The sequence below is a fragment of the Ptychodera flava genome, chromosome 8 (assembly GCF_041260155.1).
Source record: "Ptychodera flava strain L36383 chromosome 8, AS_Pfla_20210202, whole genome shotgun sequence".
NCBI classification, from domain to species: Eukaryota; Metazoa; Hemichordata; class Enteropneusta; family Ptychoderidae; genus Ptychodera; species Ptychodera flava.
Genome location: NC_091935.1, coordinates 3,749,613 through 3,770,535, shown reverse-complemented (window position 1 = coordinate 3,770,535; position 20,923 = coordinate 3,749,613). Strand labels below are relative to the sequence as shown.

Sequence of the window (20,923 nt, the reverse complement as noted above, 5' to 3'; positions counted from 1 at the left end):
CTCACAGAACAATGAATGTTTTCAATTTTATGTAAAATCCCACATTCTTACTATACCCATAATTATTGTAACAAGTTTTCTGAACAGTAGCCTTGTCATTTTGTATACAAAATACAAAATATCCTCAGTTGACTACGGTGGCCCAAAACTACCTGTTCTCCGCATGCAAAGTCTGCGTCGCATTCAATTGTTTTTCTCTCACATATGTCTCCGCATTCAAAGTCTGCGTCGCATTCAATTGTTTTTCTCTCACATATGTCTCCGCATTCAAAGTCTGCGTCGCAATCAAATGTTTTTCTCTCACATAAGCTTATGTCTCCGCATTCAAAGTCTGCGTCGCAATCAAATGTTTTTCTCTCACATATGTCTCCGCATTCAAAGTCTGCGTCGCATTCAATTGTTTTTCTCTCACATATGTCTCCGCATTCAAAGTCTGCGTCGCAATCAAATGTTTTTCTCTCACATAAGCTTATGTCTCCGCATTCAAAGTCTGCGTCGCAATCAAATGTTTTTCTCTCACATATGTCTCCGCATTCAAAGTCTGCGTCGCAATCAAATGTTTTTCTCTCACATATGTCTCCGCATTCAAAGTCTGCGTCGCAATCAAATGTTTTTCTCTCACATGTCTCCGCATTCCAAGTCTGCGTCGCATTCAATTGTTTTTCTCTCACATATGTCTCCGAGGTATGCCTCAGTGTACGTTATTCCGCGAAGCATAATTTCTATCGAACAGCGCTCTCAGACGGTCGCTATTGACAACGACGAACATTGTATCAAGTTATTTTCAATAGATTATCGATCGAAAATTTGTTTGGACGCCGCTTGTGCCGGGCGCTCGTGTGTTGAGGTCACGTCATAAACATTTCCACAATAACCCATATATTGACTTATACACTTAAATATCAACATTGAAGGTATCCGTTGGTTCCTGTACTGAAATTAAATCGACGACAATTTTTTTAGTTTTGGTGATACTTTTACGTACGTTTCGGCACATTTTGGCGCACCTCCGCGTAGTTTGGCGCCATTGTGAACGGGGGACTACACGCGAGTGAGCGAGACAACAATGTATCAATTTCGGACAAAAGGATATCGATCGATAACGTTCACTGCACGATTACAGTGGAGACTCTACGCCCGTTCGCCTCTGTTCTGTGTTATTCTTGCAGTTTACTGGGGTTTTCATAGTTAATATTCGCCAAAATTTGGTATAAATTACAACAACCTGACTGGTATTTGGTCTGTATAATTTAAGAGACACTAACCGATTAAAATGGGTCAATATTAGACCCTGATTCTGCATATGCAAACGCTGTAAGATCGCCATTTTATTGAGGGCAAGAGCAAAAGTTCAGCGATCGGAAAAATAAGATGCAACTAAAACAAGTTTCGTCGAGAAATTCAAAAAACTAAAACAACAGCAATTTTGTATATATATCAAGGAAACACCGTGCCACTTTTCACTATAATTGGTTCAGAATTGAGAAATTTGAACGAGCGATAGTTGTACGGTCTGTTCAGTACATTAAACGCAATTGTTTTCTATGGGAAATCGAGCAGAGTAGACACATCGTAAAATGAAAAATACATCTGAAAAAAACCGTTTGTTTAACTTTTTCATTTCGCTGTTATTTTTTATAATATTTGGTATGACACATATCATGAAGGGTAACTAAAACTGTATGGTTTTATTTTTTTTAGTTTCCCTCTTTTTTTATGAAATGACGAGTTGAAGATCGTTTTGCTGTTGACTGTGTTTTTACTTGATTTTGCATCTCTTATCGCTTACGTATTTTTCGAATTCCCTAACTTGTGAAATTCTTCCCAAAATATTATAATTGTAAGGGCAGCATATACGGGAAATAGGACCTGTTGCTCTTTCATTAATATTTAGATGTGCAGCAAGGAAATACGGCGAAATTTTCAACATGACGCGGGAGGTGAAATTGACTCTCCGAACGCGCACTCCACGTATGCGTCCCAAATTTTTGCCACACATACGTGGAGTGCGCGTTCGGAGAGTCAATTTCACCTCCCGCGTCATGTTGAAAATTTCGCCGTATTCCTTGCTGCACATCTAAATATTAATGAAAGAGCAACAGGTCCTATTTCCCGTATATGCTGCCCTTACAATTATAATATTTTGGGAAGAATTTCACAAGTTAGGGAATTCCAAAAATACGTAAGCGATAAGAGACATATGCAAAATCAAGTAAAACACAGTCAACAGCAAAACGATCTTCAACTCGTCATTTCATAAAAAAGAGGGAAACTAAAAAAATAAAACCATAGAGTTTAGTTACCCTTCATGATATGTGTCATACCAAATATTATAAAAAATAACAGCGAAATGAAAAAGTTAAACCAACGGTTTTTTTCAGATGTATTTTTCATTTTACGATGTGTCTACTCTGCTCGATTTCCCATAGAAAACAATTGCATTTAATGTACTGAACAGACCGTACAACTATCGCTCGTTCAAATTTCTCAATTCTGAACCAATTATAGTGAAAAGTGGCACGGTGTTTCCTTGATATATATACAAATTGCTGTTGTTTTAGTTTTTTGAATTTCTCGACGAAACTTGTTTTAGTTGCATTTTATTTTTCCGATCGCTGAATTTTTGCTCTTGCCCTCAGTAAAATGGCGATCTTACAGCGTTTGCATATGCAGAATCAGGGTCTAATATTGACCCATTTTAATCGGTTAGCGTCTCTTAAATTATACAGACCAAATACCAGTCAGGTTGTTGTAATTTATACCAAATTTTGGCGAATATTAACTATGAAAACCCCAGTAAACTGCAAGAATAACACAGAACAGAGGCGAACGGGCGTAGAGTCTCCACTGTAATCGTGCAGTGAACGTTATCGATCGATATCCTTTTGTCCGAAATTGACACATTGTTGTCTTGCTCACTCGCGTGTAGTCCCCCGTTCACAATGGAGCCAAACTACGCCGAGGTGCGCCAAAATGTGCCGAAACGTACGTAAAAGTATCACCAAAACTAAAAAAATTGTCGTCGATTTAATTTCAGTACAGGAAACCAACGGATACCTTCAATGTTGATATTTAAGTGTATAAGTCAATATATGGGTTATTGTGGAAATGTTTATGACGTGACCTCAACACACGAGCGCCCGGCACAAGCGGCGTCCAAACAAATTTTCGATCGATAATCTATTGAAAATAACTTGATACAATGTTCGTCGTTGTCAATAGCGACCGTCTGAGAGCGCTGTTCGATAGAAATTATGCTTCGCGGAATAACGTACACTGAGGCATACCTCGGAGACATATGTGAGAGAAAAACAATCGAATGCGACGCAGACTTGGAATGCGGAGACATGTGAGAGAAAAACATTTGATTGCGACGCAGACTTTGAATGCGGAGACATATGTGAGAGAAAAATATTTGATTGCGACGCAGACTTTGAATGCGGAGACATATGTGAGAGAAAAAAATTTGATTGCGCCGCGAATGCGGAGACATGTGAGAGAAAAACATTTGATTGCAACGCAGACTTTGAATGCGGAGACATATGTGAGAGAAAAACATTTGATTGCGACGCAGACTTTGAATGCGGAGACATAAGCTTATGTGAGAGAAAAACATTTGATTGCGACGCAGACTTTGAATGCGGAGACATATGTGAGAGAAAAACATTTGATTGCGATGCAGACTTTGAATGCGGAGACATATGTGAGAGAAAAACATTTGATTGCGACGCAGACTTTGAATGTGGAGACATATGTGAGAGAAAAACATTTGATTGCGACGCAGACTTTGAATGCGGAGACATGTGAGAGAAAAACATTTGATTGCGACGCAGACTTTGAATGTGGAGACATATGTGAGAGAAAAACATTTGATTGCGACGCAGACTTTGAATGCGGAGACATAAGTGAGAGAAAAACATTTGATTGCGACGCAGACTTTGAATGCAGAGACATAAGCTTATGTGAGAGAAAAACAATTGAATGCGACGCAGACTTTGAATGCGGAGACATATGTGAGAGAAAAACAATTGAATGCGACGCAGACTTTGAATGCGGAGACATATGTGAGAGAAAAACAATTGAATGCGACGCAGACTTTGAATGCGGAGAACAGGTAGTTTTGGGCCACCGTAGTTGACAGAGTGAAGAGCTTTTTTGAAATAAATAAACACAGGCAGTTAGATAATAAATTGCACTCTCAAATCGCCTTCGTATAGTTTAAATTTATGGCAAGCGAAAATAACAAAGTTGTAAAACCAATGTTTTTAAATTTATGTTTCATTTAACACTGTAGTTTATAGCAGGTTTGATGTGTTTCATTGTTACAAAGTGACAGAGGCCAACCTTTCTGCCTGCACACAGGGTATATAAATAGTGTATGCGTCATGCATAAATACCAGCTGTCACCTCAGAAAAAAGCTTGGCTGAGAACACAGAACTCAACCTGTGCAAAATCACACTTAATATGTCAGTTATAAATTCAAAACAAATATTTCCTTCTGTACTTTTTGTATAATTTTCTGCTTTCATGTGAAATTGAAAATAAATGCAAGCTATGCTTTCAGTGTTATGGCATTGAAAAGATCAAGTCATGTGAGAAAGTACATGTACTACAAAAGTCATGTGCACCTGACAATAAATTAATTAACCCACCTATGCATAATGTACACTTGTAAGCTAGATCAGGTATGGGTCTTGTTTGTTCCTCTTTGTACCTTTTCTAGCAGAAGGTAATGCTTCAATTTCCAGGATTTGACCTACTTTACAAGATTAAGGACTTGGATTCATCTCCAGAATCAGAATGAAATGCTGGGTAAGATTTTTTTGCCAAAGTTGTGGAGAAATGATAATGCTGATGTCACAACTTTTGACAGTACACTGGTGAACTTTGATATGCATACCAGCCAAGAGTGGAGGGTATACGTGCACTGAAATAGTCTTGGTTTTCACTTACAATTCGTTCTGATACGAATTACAAAGATGTTGTGAATTCCTCTGTTTTCCACACATTTTTCTGAATATATAATCAAGGAATATTTAATGTCAAGGAACTAAATGCACGCAGAATGTTCGATCTTTTGAACATAAATGGTACTCAGGTTTGCAAAGTATGTGTGAATCTACTAAAGTCTTTCACCTCTTCTCTATCTGACTTCTGTAGAATGGATCAACTTAGATGATTTCCGACAACTGTGGCTTAGTGGAATATATTTTTATAAAACCTAACACATTTGTAGCAGTTAGGTTAAATCGTATTTGAATTGACACTACTCACAGTAGGAACCGTGGTGTAATGTAGTTTCAAATTCACAGATGTTGCAATAAAGTTCTAGGATCAATTTTAAATTCTAAATAATTCAAGACTGTCTTCAAGGTTCTTTTCACTTTATTATTGACTAGATGTATGCAAAACTATTTTACTGTTGTTTATGTTCACACTCGTAAGCCACTTTAGGTTCAGATAGTCTGCCAATTACAAAGCGAAAAGTTCATGGGGCTCTTTAAATTTTGGCTGGCATGGGAGCTGGCTTTGAAAAAAGTTGATAAAATTTGTTTACAAGAGGACTTTTGACACGCGGTTAAATGTGCTCATTGGCTTACTCTGGACTTGTTCATACTTGATTTTTTATTGTCACCGTTCTCCTTACTGACCTATGTGGAATTACTTAATGCATACTATTTTGTTACATCAAAGGTAAAAGCGTTGTATATAAATTTGTTTACTGAAATTGATATGCAGCCATTTATTCAAAGAAAACTGCACTTAAGTAAGATGATATCACTGAATCCATGTATGTGACACAACTCATGGTAAATAGAAAAACAAAAAGCCATCAAATGTATTTATCATGACTACAATTCTCAAACAAAGAAGAAAGAAAGGACTGAATTTGTATGCCTATATATTGAACTTTCAATTTATAAATTAGTCACATGCACCATCGTAGAATTTAACAACGTTTTAGTGAAGCTAATTAATGGCCTTAACCATACATCACATATCACTAATTTGACATGTGCACCGTTAAAACTTCAGGGAATTGATTTTGTTCACATTTGAGTTATTGTTACAGTCACTCTGTTCTTCTTTATATGTTGGGGCCTCATAGGAATTAATCCGAATTCCAATGTCTGTGAAAAAACTGGAGCTTGTCATGATTTTAATATTTGTGATTGGGTCAACAATCAGTTTGAAGATCGAAGGTAAGTATCAAAAAAGATGCAATAACGTTTGTGTCAATTCATACTTCTTTGAGGATTAGTTGACTTGCTCTCTTTGGAAGAGACAAACTCATATTTTCAACCTTGGGCTTCGTATTCCTTTGATTTTATGATACTAGGAGCTTTCAGATTACTGACATCATATCTTTTAGATTACATTCAGCTATTGTGAATTTGTAGAAGGTAGTACAGCATAATGTTAACTGAACTGTAGACAGTATATTCAAGTGTGTCCGTGTGAAAAGGACAGAAAATGTTGTACTTTAGCAGTTAATGACAAAATCAGTTTTGCCTGAGCTCTCTCAGGTAATAAATGTGTTGGTTTGAAATGTGAAAATATGAAGCCCAATTTATGCAAATGTGATGTTTAAAACCTCACACATATTCCCTAAGCCGTAAACATAAGTGTAAACATAAGGTTAGAGTCATCATATATAGCCAAGGATTGCCACTGCCTCAAAATGGAACACTATGACTTGACTAGATTCAAAACCTCAGAACAAATTTTACATTATTGCCATAAGAATTTAATGTATCAATCTTTGTTGACGGTATGTTCAGGAATATATAATCTAGTGTAATCGGTTACAATTGAACAGCATATGGCCTTTCTTGTTCACTGATTTGTTATAGAATACATTTAAGCAATGAAGCACACCTAGCGACCGTATACCACAAGCTTTTGATAAGTTCACGACATACATGCATGAGCGATAGCAAGTGCATATTTGAAGTGAACTGGTCAGTACCGAGTGGAATACCATTGCTTGCTGTGATTTATCGCTATTAAATCATAACAGTATATTGGCATTCTGGCATGGAATATCTAAAAGGGCACGGGCATGTGCCAACCGTGGTATATCGCGAATATACCACGGTTCTTTTCATGCAACGACCAATCAGATCACTGTATTTGCGCTATCAATATACTGGTATGATGTAATAGTGGGTTTAGTGTATAATTGTCATATGTCCATATAGCACATTGAAGGGCTACTTGGCTCAGCACGTCGAGGTCTGTCATATGTATTTATGTATGTTATCTTGTATATTATCTTGTACATACGCTTGTGTCATGAACTTTTTGTGCTATTTACTGTTGCAAATATGCAAATGAGCTTACAAAATTTGGGAACTGTACTAAATATAATCTCAAAAAAAAAAACACACATCAGTATTTGGTATATTGGATGAGTATTGATAGCCGAGCTACTCATTCCCATTCTCTACCCCAGCCTTGCAACAGGGTTGATGACGCCTTTCATCATTTTAACTGTAAATTGAAATGACTGAAGGCATGTAGTCATACGATTGATAAAAATGTCGTGCTTGTGACAAATAAACTCTATTACTATCATATATTACTTCTTTATTTGTGATCTTTTTCGTTATCTTTTTCCCTTTGCAACAGTGCCTAACAAAGCAACTGCAGTTGTGATAAAGGGAAGACCCGTTCAACTCATATGTTCTCCGAAACTGAAGGTACCTCACTCTTCTTATAAACTGGTATGGTACTACAATGGCGAAGAACTGAAAAACACAATGAAAACAACTTATAAAATTAAGAAATATACCTCACTGCTCATCATAGCTAAGACCGACTATAGTGACTCTGGTAATTACTCCTGTGGAGTTCCTGGACATTCAGGATTAAGATACAATGATGTGACAAAGATAACTGTTGGAAGTAAGTCCTGATCATTAACATTTTGTATCAAAGTGGATGATGACTTTACAAAAATCTTTGTTTATCTAGCTATTTTATAAATTTATACCAGATAACTTTAAAGATTACTCTGTAAATGGCAATTTGCAATTTCCATAATGATTTCCTTCACCTATTTACCCTAACTCCCTGTAAACATGCAGGTCTTTACATCCATTGATAACAAAGGGTTTGGATTAAACCATACTGTTCTCAATGATTTATGAACACCACGTTTTGGCGCTCAACAGTTTTAATCGCCACATTTTGTCTTCAAACAAATAGGAAATCGAGAAATATAAAAATAACGCACACTTTTCCAGGAGTGGTAGTGATAATAGATATGATTAAAAGATGTAATTTTGGGTCATAATATACAGCCTATGCAAAACTGACCCTATGTAAAGTGTACTTTTGTAAACCCAAAGAATGCCTACCGACACAGGTTTGAGTAAAATTTGTGTACAGTGTGAGTAGGACGTGTGCATTGTGACTGCCACCGCCGGGCGCTGAACACAGAAAGCGCATTCCTTGTTGCCATTTTCGTTCGTTTGCTGTTTACTTGCATCAAAATATCGTCTAACTGTGCCGATGACAGCTCTGTATGACATTTCGCAGCCATAAGTTGCCAACTGCAAAGTACAACAGGATCAACAAGCGAACGACAATTTGTTTTGCGCAGAAAGGATGCGCAGTAAGTAAAATGACGTAATCTATGTAATATCAAATGCAGAGGGCATCATCACATTCGCAGAGGGCATCGTCACGTTCTTTTACATGTCACGTGAGTTGTGTTTAACCAATGGCTGTGCACGCTGAATGAGTGAGGTGTAATAAAATAGACTAATGTATTCATACTCAGAGGTTTTGGTTTACTAGCCATTTCTTATGTATTCTTCTAAACAAAATATGCCTCATTAGCCTTATGGTGTGTGAACACAGACACGTAACTTTTAACTCACCAAATGTTGCAGGTCTTTCACCGAGAAAAACAGATGAATCTTTGCCTATCGAATGTATGGTGCAGAGAATAACATTGTGTAAATATATGTCAACTTCATAGGTTTAAAGTAAACTTGAATCATTTGACTATATTATAAAGTCACTCCACAATGAACCTGATTTCTATCTTCATTTTAATTCAGAGGCACCTTTTCAAGAAAATAAGTTTTAAATGTTAAGATATTATGTCATGTTATCATTAATTTGAATGGCACAGAAGAAGCTAATTGAAAGTCCCGTCACTGTCATTTGCAATTTCTATTCAATAAATACTTCTTTTGGTTTTTATCAGGAAGACCTTTTGCCACACTACACTGTAAATCTCAAAATATTCGAGGCATATATTGTTTCTGGAATGAAACTTTCTCCAACCTACCATCTAACGTTTCATTCTCTTGGAAATCAAGGTAAGACAAAGAATCCCAATACTGGTTATCTTGAAAGATCTGTATTTTAGCTCCCAAAGAGAGCTTGTATGGTAGGTCGGCGTCGTCCTTATATCTGTGTTTGTTTGTCTGTCTGTCTGTCTGTCTGTCTGTCTGTCTGTAATTAATGTGTGTATATATATATATATATATATATTATATATATGTATATTATATATATATATTTATATGTATATGTGTGTGTGTGTGTGTGTGTGTGTGTGTGGATGGATGTATACAGTATACGGTGGTTTCAAACAGGTTAAATATATATATATATATATATATATATATATATATATATATATATATATATATATATATATATGCATGTATGTATGTATTTATGGATGGATGGATGGATGGATGTATGTATGTATGTATGTATGTATGTATGTATGTATGTGTATGTCTGTTCATCCACATCAAAACTCTAGAACCGCAGCACCTACCGGGTAGCTTCTTATTGGTGTACAGGTGCACCCAGGGATTGAGCTGTGAATTTGTTCGAATGAACATGTCAGTCTCAAAAATATGCAAAGGAAGTAAAATCCAGCAAATTGCTAAAACTCTGTAACCACAGGCCAGATTTGGTTGAAACTTGGTATGCAGGTTCTTTGTGGTGACTTATGTTAGATTTGTTAAAATTGCGGTGAAATTTTGATGGTTGTATTTGGGAACAATTTCCCCCGTTTTGGTCAAAAAAATATTCTCTGAAAGTGCTCTTCCCATTGCTTCGAAACTTCGTATGCATGATCGTAAGATTGGCCTCTGTCAGATTGGTCAAATTGTGATAAAATGTTCATATTTGTATTTTTTAGCAATTTTTCCCATTTTCAGTGGTCAAAAATCATTTTCTCCCAAAATTCTTGTTGAATTACTTTGAAACTTGATACTTTTGATCCTAGGGTTGTCTTCTATAGGATTTGTTGAATTGTGGTAAACTTTTCCTTTTTTGCAATTTTTGCATTTTCTGCCAAAAAATAATTTTCTCTGAAATCGCTTGTCCGATTGATTTGAAACTTGATATGCATGTTACCAGGTGTAAACTTACTCTGGCCTGCTACATCGAACCAATTATCAGCCAAGTGTAGTTGACGCTCCATGTTTGATTTTTTTATGTCCTGTTTATTAATGACTAAAATGGATTTTGTGCCTAAAACTCTGGTGATAATATCATTTTAGTTTACACTACTTCTTATCTGAGGAATATTTGTTTAATAATAGTTACTTCTTGCCGAGAGATGTGTACATTTTTGAAAATTAGAGATCATGATAGCGGATGTACTGTAGTTTATAGTATTTGTGTCACTAAAAGTTGTACTACAGGACACACTGGAATTGTGCAGGGTTTATATATATATATATATATATATATATATATATATATATATATATATATATATATATATATATATATATATATATATATATATATAAACACTTGCTTAGTTCAAGATCAGCTGGAGTAGAGTGCTCAATACTAGAGTAGAGCTAAATGGAAATGGAAAACAAGAATACAACCGCCACCATCGCCAGTAAAGAATGCAACTGCAGACAAAAGAGCAAATGCCCATTGCCAGGAAAATGCCTCACCGAGGGCGTGGTTTACCAAGCAACGGTCATCAGAGAAGACAACAACACACACGCAACATACATCGGCCTGACGGAGACCCCATTCAAAACAAGATATAATAACCACATGCTATCATTCCGCAACACAAAATACAGAAACAGCACCGAACTGAGCAAGTACATTTGGTCACTGAAAGATGCAACGACAGAATACAGGATTGACTGGAAAATAATGAAACAATGCAATCCATACTCCAATGTCACCAAAAAATGCAATCTGTGCCTCCACGAAAAATTCATACTCCTCAGATATCCAGAAATGTGCTCCCTAAACAATAGAAACGAATTAGTATCGACCTGCAGATACAGGAGAAAACTTCTCTTGTGCAGTCACTAATTATTCAACCTTTTGCAACAAACAGGTGCCAACAAAAACAAAACAAAAGAAACCGTTTCCCGCCTAAAGTTTCAGTCGATCACAGCCACCCGATGAGTGTAGGCGGCTCTGCAGCCTATACGAAACAAATTTGTAGTGGAAATGTAATATTTTAGATTATTCTGATCAACTCAGTTGTGTGTATATATATATATATATATATATATATATATATATATATATATATATATATATATATATATATATATATATATATATATATATATGGAGTATCTCACCCTTTCTCTCTTAAATGTATATTCCCAAGGTGGTCTGCATTCATAAACATTTTCAGAAGGCAAACATCATATTGCCTTTCCGCTTGCAAAAATATCGTACATCTTATAAGTAGAAACAATGGGCCTCATACATATGGTTGGTAAATCTATCTCTCAATTGCTATAATGCCAGGGTGATCGATATTCCACTAACTTACTTTATGTTTGCAATAATATCACCGAGGCTCAAGGGCCACAGCGTACTCCAAGCCCGTTGTCTTTGTTCCCATGGCATATTGTAGGGTTTGGTACTGCCAAGACAGGTGGTTCAAACTTTGCAATACCAGTCATTATTGTACTACAGAATTACTACAGAATTATAAATGGTGATGGAGGGACTGTGATGGAGCTAATTCATCCCTCCTTTCTTATACAATTGAAGGCCTGTACAAGTGCTATTTCCAACAAACCATTAATATCCTGTTAATCATACAATGTATAATATAGGCAGCATCGAGATTTTTAAATCTGAAATCTTGAGTTTTGCCTTTACGATGTAATTATACTTATCATTATTATCGACGACAACAACAAATGAGGCATTTTATTGATTAAATTAATCAAAACAACACAATATAGAGCGCCCTGGGTTATCTGTGTGTTTATTGAGTCCGACTCCTCTTCCATGTTTAAATGCTTTTCAGTCAACTGATGTATTGTTGATCAATCTGCATATATTCATTGCAAGAGCTTATGTCACATCGACACCTTCATCATTGTCTTGTTCTTTATGATTGATAATATTGATCTTTTCAAAGAGGCTTGCATGTTAAAGGCACAGAGTTTTACATTATAAAGAGAAAACACACATTTTCCACTTTCACTATAATTGTAATGCAGGTTAGGGAGTAACGGACTCATCCCAAATGTTTGCTGCGAAAACGAGCCCTGCCACTCCTTGACGTGTTCTGCTGGGAGTGGGCCTACCACTCCAATGACCAAGCTACCCGAGTGGCAGAGGCTACGGATTCGCAGCAACCCAAATGTATACTGTGCAGTTTGGAACAGTGTATTCGTTGCATGTGCATTATGGGCCGTAGGTGTCGTCTTTTGGACTCCCTAGAATGGCAGCAATGTGAAAAACAACATCACCATCAGAACACTCTACTGAGTATCATAAACAGCTGCAAGACGTCAAATTCTGAGAGTATTGTTTTATATCCTTTTCTTTTTTTCAGTTCAAATATTGCATATAATTGCAGGGTCAAATACAGTTATGTTATCATTACAATGTTTGAAAACTGTTGCATTTCACCATACTAATATCACTAAAGGACCTTCTTCATCATTTACATTGTTTTAATCATTAATGTCATTATTATTCTGATTAAGTTTCAGAAAAAAATTTACAAAATGTGTACATCAAATTGAAGATATCAACAGCTGTTATTTACCACTGGACTATGGCGCCTCTTATACCGTGATGTTACGGCTGGCTAATGCCCTTGGAAAGAAGAAGGTCAAGCTGGAGTTTGATTCTGACGAACTGAGTAAGAAAAAACTAAACTAAACTAAATTAAACTTTATGTTATTTCAAAATTGAAAGTCCATAAATGTTGTGAAAGGTTATTACAGACACTGAAAAATCAATTGTTCTCTCGCATATTGGTTGAAAAGAAAGACAATCAGTCAAACAAAAAGAAGCGTATTGCAAACCTGAACAATATAAGATTTAAAGTACAGAAAGTCACATATACGTACTTGATGCCGTATATTGTGGGTTAGAACCCCGAATGAAGATACAGTATACGTACAATATCAAAAATAACGGGAAAGATTATTTGCTAAACGGTTGGAGCATAATTTGAGGATGCGTGGTGAAACTACATCTTGACCAACCGCTTTGTTTGGATTTATTGTTGAAAAGAAAACGGACTTGATCTTCAGTGGTTTTGAATGTTTGCTCTTGATTTTCAGAGATCGATTTCAATTGTTCTTTGACAAATTTTGTTTGAAGGGCTTGTAATAGATGAACATATCTGTTGTCATATATATATATATAATATATATATATATATATATATATATATATATTATATATATATATATATATTATTATATATATATATATATATTTGTTTTGAAATTTCCACATTTGTCAATGATACTGATATGCTTGATTCACAAGACGGCAGTTTTAAACATAACATTATCATGTAGGTGTTGCAGCATCGTAAATATTGGCAGCCCTAAAAACGCCCATTTTTACATGTTCCCTTAATATTCGATTGTGCAACCATAGACTCTAAGGGGACCAAATATTGTCTAAATAAATTCCATGCAATACAATATTAGAAGAGGACGCCTTTACTTTGGTATGGTAGATTACATAACTAATTATGGTTTACTAGGTTGCATGGTGTTGTATAAATGTACGTAATCAATAGTTGAAGTAGTTGCCAACAATTTAGTATTTCAATGGAAGGTGCATCAAAATTTGTTCAAATGCACTCGACCATGAATATCACAAGCTAAAATCCATTGTGCGTACACTCATTCTGGCTTGCCACATGTAACCAAATGTGAGCAAAGCGTCATTGATGCTATTTTTCATGTCTTGATTTTGTTATTATAAGACTGTTGCATATGGACAAGGGTTATGCATGGCAATGCTACCACAATCTGGAACACAGTATGCCGATAGTAAATTCTCATGTACAACCCTTGTAGAGCAAGCTTGTTTTGTCTTTGCACAAGCAGAATTTTTGACTTCATCAAATGGGATTTATCAACAGTTAAAGCCGCACTTTTCAATCCCAGGTTCTCGCATTAGTGGAGTTCTCCTCCCAGTCAAACACATGGTCAGTATGATATTTGATTTCTATAACATTAATTACACAAACTGATCTCAACCTTTTGTCACATTTTGCTAATCCTGCAAACAGAGTTTACGCAAGCTTTTGATTGACGGTAGGTTCAAATCGCCAACGGTCATTGATTCCCCACCACAAACGTTTGAATTTCCAAAAAATTGTCTTCCAGTCGCGTTAAACTTTGAATATAACCACAGAGTTCAATCGGCAGCAACTTCACGCTGACCGCTTGGCAGTCTGTCTGTGTTTTTGCGGCTGGGAAAAACTAAAAAGTGGCATTTCCTGGAGCGTGTGCCCGCGTGTTGCCTGTTAAATTTGGCGTCCACTTACACAGTGAACGCCGCCATACCTTGGTGTCCTTTTAAAGGGAGGCTCCGCCTTTAAGTGACAATGGGTGGATTGGCTTTCACATCATGAATAATAGTATGAAAATTGTACAGAAAATTAAACATTTCTGCGTTTATGTAGTGTAAAATTGAAAGGCATGCATTTTCTAAGAATTACACCTTTAAAACTTGTATTTGACAGAGACAGACGCCTACATGACACCTCACTGCTCTGTTTATCAACTCGTGTCCATAAAAACAGAATGGAATCGATCTGCATACATTGTATTATGGTTTGCCTAGCCAGAGTGCCGTCCTCGTTAACCTGTTCACCCCAATTCCCTGTGAACAGGTCCACACATTGTTGTTAAACAATGGCGGTGAATGGGTTAACTTCAGTCCCTAAATCAACTCTATGAGTAATTTAGCACTTCCCTTGTGTGTTCTATCCAAACAACACCTAAATTAGTCGGTCCTTTTTATCTACAAAGTTATCTACAAACTTGTTTGTCACATACATAAAAGTAAACTTGTATATGTAATGTTCAGCTTCCCTGACTGTAGCAGTATGTTGCAACTATACCAAGTACATTTGTCTCAAATATTAGTACACGCAACCATTTCTGAACAAAGGCAGTGCAATTTTCAGAGATGGTGTGATTGCTTGTGCCTTTATTGAGATCCTTTTAGGATTCTAGATGAGTTCATTTTTATACACAGAGTACTAAAGACCTCTGAATATCATTTCAACTGCTTTTTTAGTTCGTAAAGTTCGTATATAAACTAATATTGCTAGTTCATGTATTAATTACGAATTATTTAAGCAGTTTGTTTATCTCTGTGTAGAAACAAACAACAAATTTGACTCAGTACCAGTAATCCCCATCACAGTTGGAGCAACCATATTGTTAATATTCTGTGGTGTAATGGGTCGACTTCTCTACAGGAAAGTCAGGGGAACTGGTGTCTCTGATCCTGTAGCAAAAGTCAAGCTTCCCTATGATTCTGAAGTAAGTAGTATTGGTATTCTCATAATATGCAAAAGTAAAAAGTTATCCATACAGGAAATAATGAAAATAATGAAAGTTCTGATAAGATTACATCTGATGTAAAATTTGTGTTAAATTCTATCACAGAGTAATCTAGAAGCTTATTTTATGGACTGACAAATTTAACAAACCGTGCACAGCATGAATCTAATTTTTTGTGAAAATTTATAAACGAAAATGAGTAATTGAAAACAGCATTGAATTTCAAATATATTGTTAAGCAGACAGCATTCTGGGCAAGACTGGAGAAGACTGGGCCCTCAGTGAACAATTTGCAAATTAACATATTGCTACGAAGCTTCAGAAGGACCTCAGAATGCTACTTTGTTTTGATAAGGAAGATTTGAGCAGGTATACTTTGGTGCACCAAATTTTCTTAAGATTTAAATATCCTTGAAGGTTACGAAATTTCATGAAAATTTAATGTTTTAAAATCATCTTAATTTACAGGAATACAACAGTGCAGTTATTACCAGAGAAAGACAAGTCCAAGAGAACTTTAAAGTCTATGATGATCTTGTTGTCACACCCAAAGGGGAACCAATACCTGGACAGGCCGACAGAGGTACACAGCCAAGTCACTGCATATATTCGCAGCGAGAGAAGGGATGCAGAAAATAGTTCTGAAACAACTGAAGATATTCCTGATTGGATTGGTGATGATGATGAAGACATTAGGTCACTGGATGCGTTTAACGCATTTCAAGCATTCATATAAACTATTGGACAGGACTCCACAGACAAAAAATAATGACAATGATGATGATGAAATAATTCGTTTGTCATATCTGTTATCAGAATCAGGGTAGTCTAGATGTGTAACTATCAATAAGGCCAAAGTAATTAAATTATTTGTTTTGCGTCCCCACCAGCGTAGGTTTTTAAGGTTTCCATGAAAAACACACACAGTGTATTTGAATAGGAAATTTTAGGACATGACCGCTTAGCTTTTCTGAACTAAAATTTTGTTACAATTTTTTATTTGGCGCAATCAAATTACATTGTATTAATTTTCTCTTGTGTGTTTTTCAGCCGCTTAGACGCGTACCGTTTCCCGTTTAGAGTGGACGCAAAACAAAGAATTTAATTACTTTGGCCTAATGATTTAAACTACCAGGATTCAAAAAATAAACAAAATACTCACATCTAGTTTCAATACGGACTAGAACAGATAAGAAATGATGAGATAATGCCGTTAATATCAGTGGTACCAGAAGACACTGAATGTGTGCTTATCGATGAAGATTTGGATTACAAGACTTCCAAACACGAACGAGATATTCCCAAATAGTCACAGTACCGATAAGGAGAGGAATACAGATCGCAGCAGCTTTGATTATAGTCATCTGGTATCAGACATTGATCACACAGGAGACAATCTTCATAATGAAGACATTTCTGATGGTATAATCCCTCCACCTGGTTGCCTCACACCAACAACAGTAGATGACAGTCATTACAGCACGATTAACGGCTGTCATCAACCCAGATTTGACATGCATAGGTTTGACAGTAATGATTGATTAATCAACCACTGTGGATGCATAAAAACAATATTGGCAGGCAATGAAAACCAAACAGCATGCCAACGCAAAATTACCAAATATAAATTTCTTTAAAAATTTGAATTTGTACTGCGTCATTCTTCTTAAATTAAAGTTGAATTTCCCAAACCATTTGAAACATGGTTTTGAACATTCTGTATTTCCATGCAAGAATTCAGCAAATCTTGGTAATCGTGGATATTATCTGCACAAGTCGTTATAATTTGCAAGAGGCATACACGTAATCTTGGTATGTTTAATACTGTTACTGTAAATGACAGACAAGAATTTGCAAATTGTGTAACAAAATTTCAGCTGTGTGACTTCCTTTGCGTCAGAATTTTTTCCTTTGCGTCAGAAATGTTGCAGGAAAGCTCATATTTTGGGGTATTTGGGATATTTTCGGATGTGGGGACTTAAGGGAGGGGACTTAAATTTCTGATTAACATGAAATATGTGTTAGGTTCTTAATTTGAAGCCGTAACCTCTGGCTAATTTTTTATGGTTTTGTTTTGTGTATCCATTGCAGTTTCTTGTTCTACTCCCAAAGTGTGAAGAAGGTCAAGTTTTTTTTGCTTATCAAAACAGCCATATGTAGAGAGTCAGCATTGTTACTGTTTAAAAGTGAATTCAACTCTCGACTAGAATTTAATTGTCATCAGTAACAATGATTATTATCTTTACACATATACAGGGTATTTTGTCAAACAGAATGTTATTTGTTTTTCTAGCATGCTCTGTGGAGTAGAACAAGTAGGTGCAGTCGATACAAACAACAAAACATACAGAAAAATTGACCAAAAGGTACAGTTAACCCTCTGAGTGCTGTAATATTTCCGCCAAAGTTTCAGTGTGACATTTCACCAATTGTAATTTTCTGTATTGCTTTTATTATTTCGGAGCAAATGGACATAATTTGATATATTTTGTATCACAATTTTTGGCGAAAATCTGAAAAAAATTAACTGGGGTATAATCTATAAAGGCGACAAAGATTGACTTTGGCGCTCAAAGGGTTAATGTCCATTTTATAGAATGATGTTAATTATGTTCGGTTTTCGTGACAGGTCAGGGAAGGCATCTTGTTTTCAAAGCTTTTTTATGTGATTGCTAAAAGGACAATAGCTGTAATATTTACTGTCTTTTGTAGTTTGACTTGGTAAAGAGTGCACTATTATCGTTTATGAAACTTGTTTAACAAACTTACATATACTTACTACAGATATAGCAGGTTTTGTCAGGAAAATAGTTCATAGTTTAGCTGTAGACTACCATGAGAAGCGAAATAATACTTTGGGTGAAATTCCAATATAATAATTTGTTGTCCACATCTTCACTTTCAAACACCCTATTTGAATCACGTGCATTTGTAAGTTATGATACCTTTAATAACACAAGACTTTTAAAACACAAAAATCAATGTAGAGACCATTTCACCTCTAACTGCTAATTTAATACTTCAAAACTAAGTCCTATCTTGCTCCAAGATGTTATTGCTACGCTTAGATTATTTTCCATGTTGATTTGGAAATTATCTGCTCATTGTTAACTGGGGCTTTGACTGTCGTTTTTTTAACGTCTCATTTTATAGGGTTTTATATTGCACTGCACTATATGAGCCTGGCCAATTCACAGATTGAAAGATGGGTATTCGGGTCATACTACAATAAAAAATGACAAATACTTGTGAAAGCTGCTACATGTATTGATAACAACCACCCAAGCACCGTTCGCTGATTGCATTCTGTATACAAAGGTTTTGTGGCTGACTTTTGCCCCCATTTGAAATTCTGCGATTCATGCATTTAATGATTAAAACTTTGGATTAATGTTCGATTGTACTCCACCCACGCTGAATTCATCGAATTGCACTCAGTATAAACAGGTATCACAGCTGACTTTTGCCCCCTTCTCCTAAAATTTTATGAGATCGTTACATTAACCGACAAACGCATGAATCCGGATTGAATGCAGTTGCAGGTCAGTGAGTAAGGTCAATAGCCAAATCACGAAGCTGGCATGATGTCCTGAAAACAATACTGACGTCATCACTGTTACTCAGTTGTGCTCTGTTGGTATAGGAAAGCGTCAATTGAGCCGAAAAGTGACAGACATGGAGTAGGCAAGTCTTTAATGGTGTAAGGTTGAAAAGCTTAAACTTCTAAACACAAACGTTTTTGTATGTTTTCCTGTATATTCATTAAAAGTAATTATCCCTCAACATAAGAAACAACATATAATAAAGGAAATGATATGACGTTGCTTATTATTGTTTAAAAAGGTCTGTGAAATGCAAAAAATGTTAGATTTTTAAAAGGTTTTTGAAGAAAGGTATTGCGAATATTAAATAATTTTGACATAATCAGTGGTTGTTACACGAGCTTTATTGTGCAAAGGTATTGCGAATCTGCTAGCAATTTCATTTCAATAAATTTTGAAATTTGACCTAGTGTTATTGGATTATAGATTGGTATGATTCTGAGTTTTTTCTAGTGGTTGAAATATCTTACTATTTTCCAAGTGTGATTTTGGTGGAAAAATATCATCTGCTAGTCACGTGACTTGATTTAAATCACAAAAATTTGCAAAAAGTTCATTTCTATATACTAGGAAATGAATTCTTGTCTACTGTAAAGTCATTACCATCAGAACTTTTGACTCTGAAATGTCGAAGTCTCAGACCAATACCTTAACACACATGCGTCTTTCATCCATTCAGCGTGTTCTGAAAGGGCAACTAGCTGTAACTTTTTTACTATTTTTTTCTCACAAGATTTTTGGTTACCATTTGCAAGTTCTTGAACTCACAAAAAGCATGTTCAAACATCTTCAATTTAGCTTGCTGACGCAGGGTCCACGCATGCTAAATGCTCTTATTACTTTTGTTTGAAATTTAGTCCTGCCTAAAATTCACACATTAACAATAATTATGTAGTTTAAACTATTGCAGGCCAAGTTGACATGCTCAATACTGTGTATCTCAACGTGCTTTAGGAAGTACAGCAAGAAAATATGGTTGACATTATGAACAAAAGTAGTGAAAAGAATCATGAAAAGTTACAAGCAGAGGCCCTTCAAGCCAAACTCTAGTAAACAAGTTCTAGAAGAGTATTCGAATTGTCTGTATTGTTCTTGAAGCTCATGTGCATTACTGGAATTAATCATACGGAAATGCTGAAATTATAGAACTATAGTACCAAACTGACATTAAACCTTGTCGGAAGTTTAACATCAAAACAGTGAAAGCAAACTTCTTCAAAGAGGTTAACAGCTGTGTAATTCCCTTTTATATGAAACCACCAGTATCTCATTGTACAAGAAATGACATGTGACTAGGCCAATAGGTTTAGTTTGTATGAGTGGCCGTGATTGGAAAAGTAAATCTGCAAGTCTATATCATTCATGGCTTCTTTCAGGTTTTTCTGTTCATACTTTGAGATTTTGAGTATTTGTATCCTAATCATGAGGCAATGAGAATCTCGAGGACCTCATCAGCTATTTTTATTTATGACAACATATGATTGCTGTACCAAACTTTGATTAGCGTT

The 20,923-nt window shown here is 35.7% G+C and overlaps 1 protein-coding gene across 1 annotated transcript; it reads left to right on the top strand.

The window, feature by feature from the left end:
- Positions 1–4,646: 4,646 nt before the first annotated feature.
- Positions 4,647–19,834, top strand: LOC139138222 (uncharacterized). Its single transcript, XM_070706503.1, has 7 exons — positions 4,647–4,813; positions 6,111–6,204; positions 7,634–7,909; positions 9,222–9,336; positions 12,976–13,133; positions 15,629–15,792; positions 16,282–19,834. Exons 1-7 carry the CDS (start codon positions 4,802–4,804, stop codon positions 16,450–16,452), a joined length of 990 nt encoding a protein of 329 aa, XP_070562604.1. The 5' UTR covers positions 4,647–4,801; the 3' UTR covers positions 16,453–19,834.
- Positions 19,835–20,923: the final 1,089 nt, after the last annotated feature.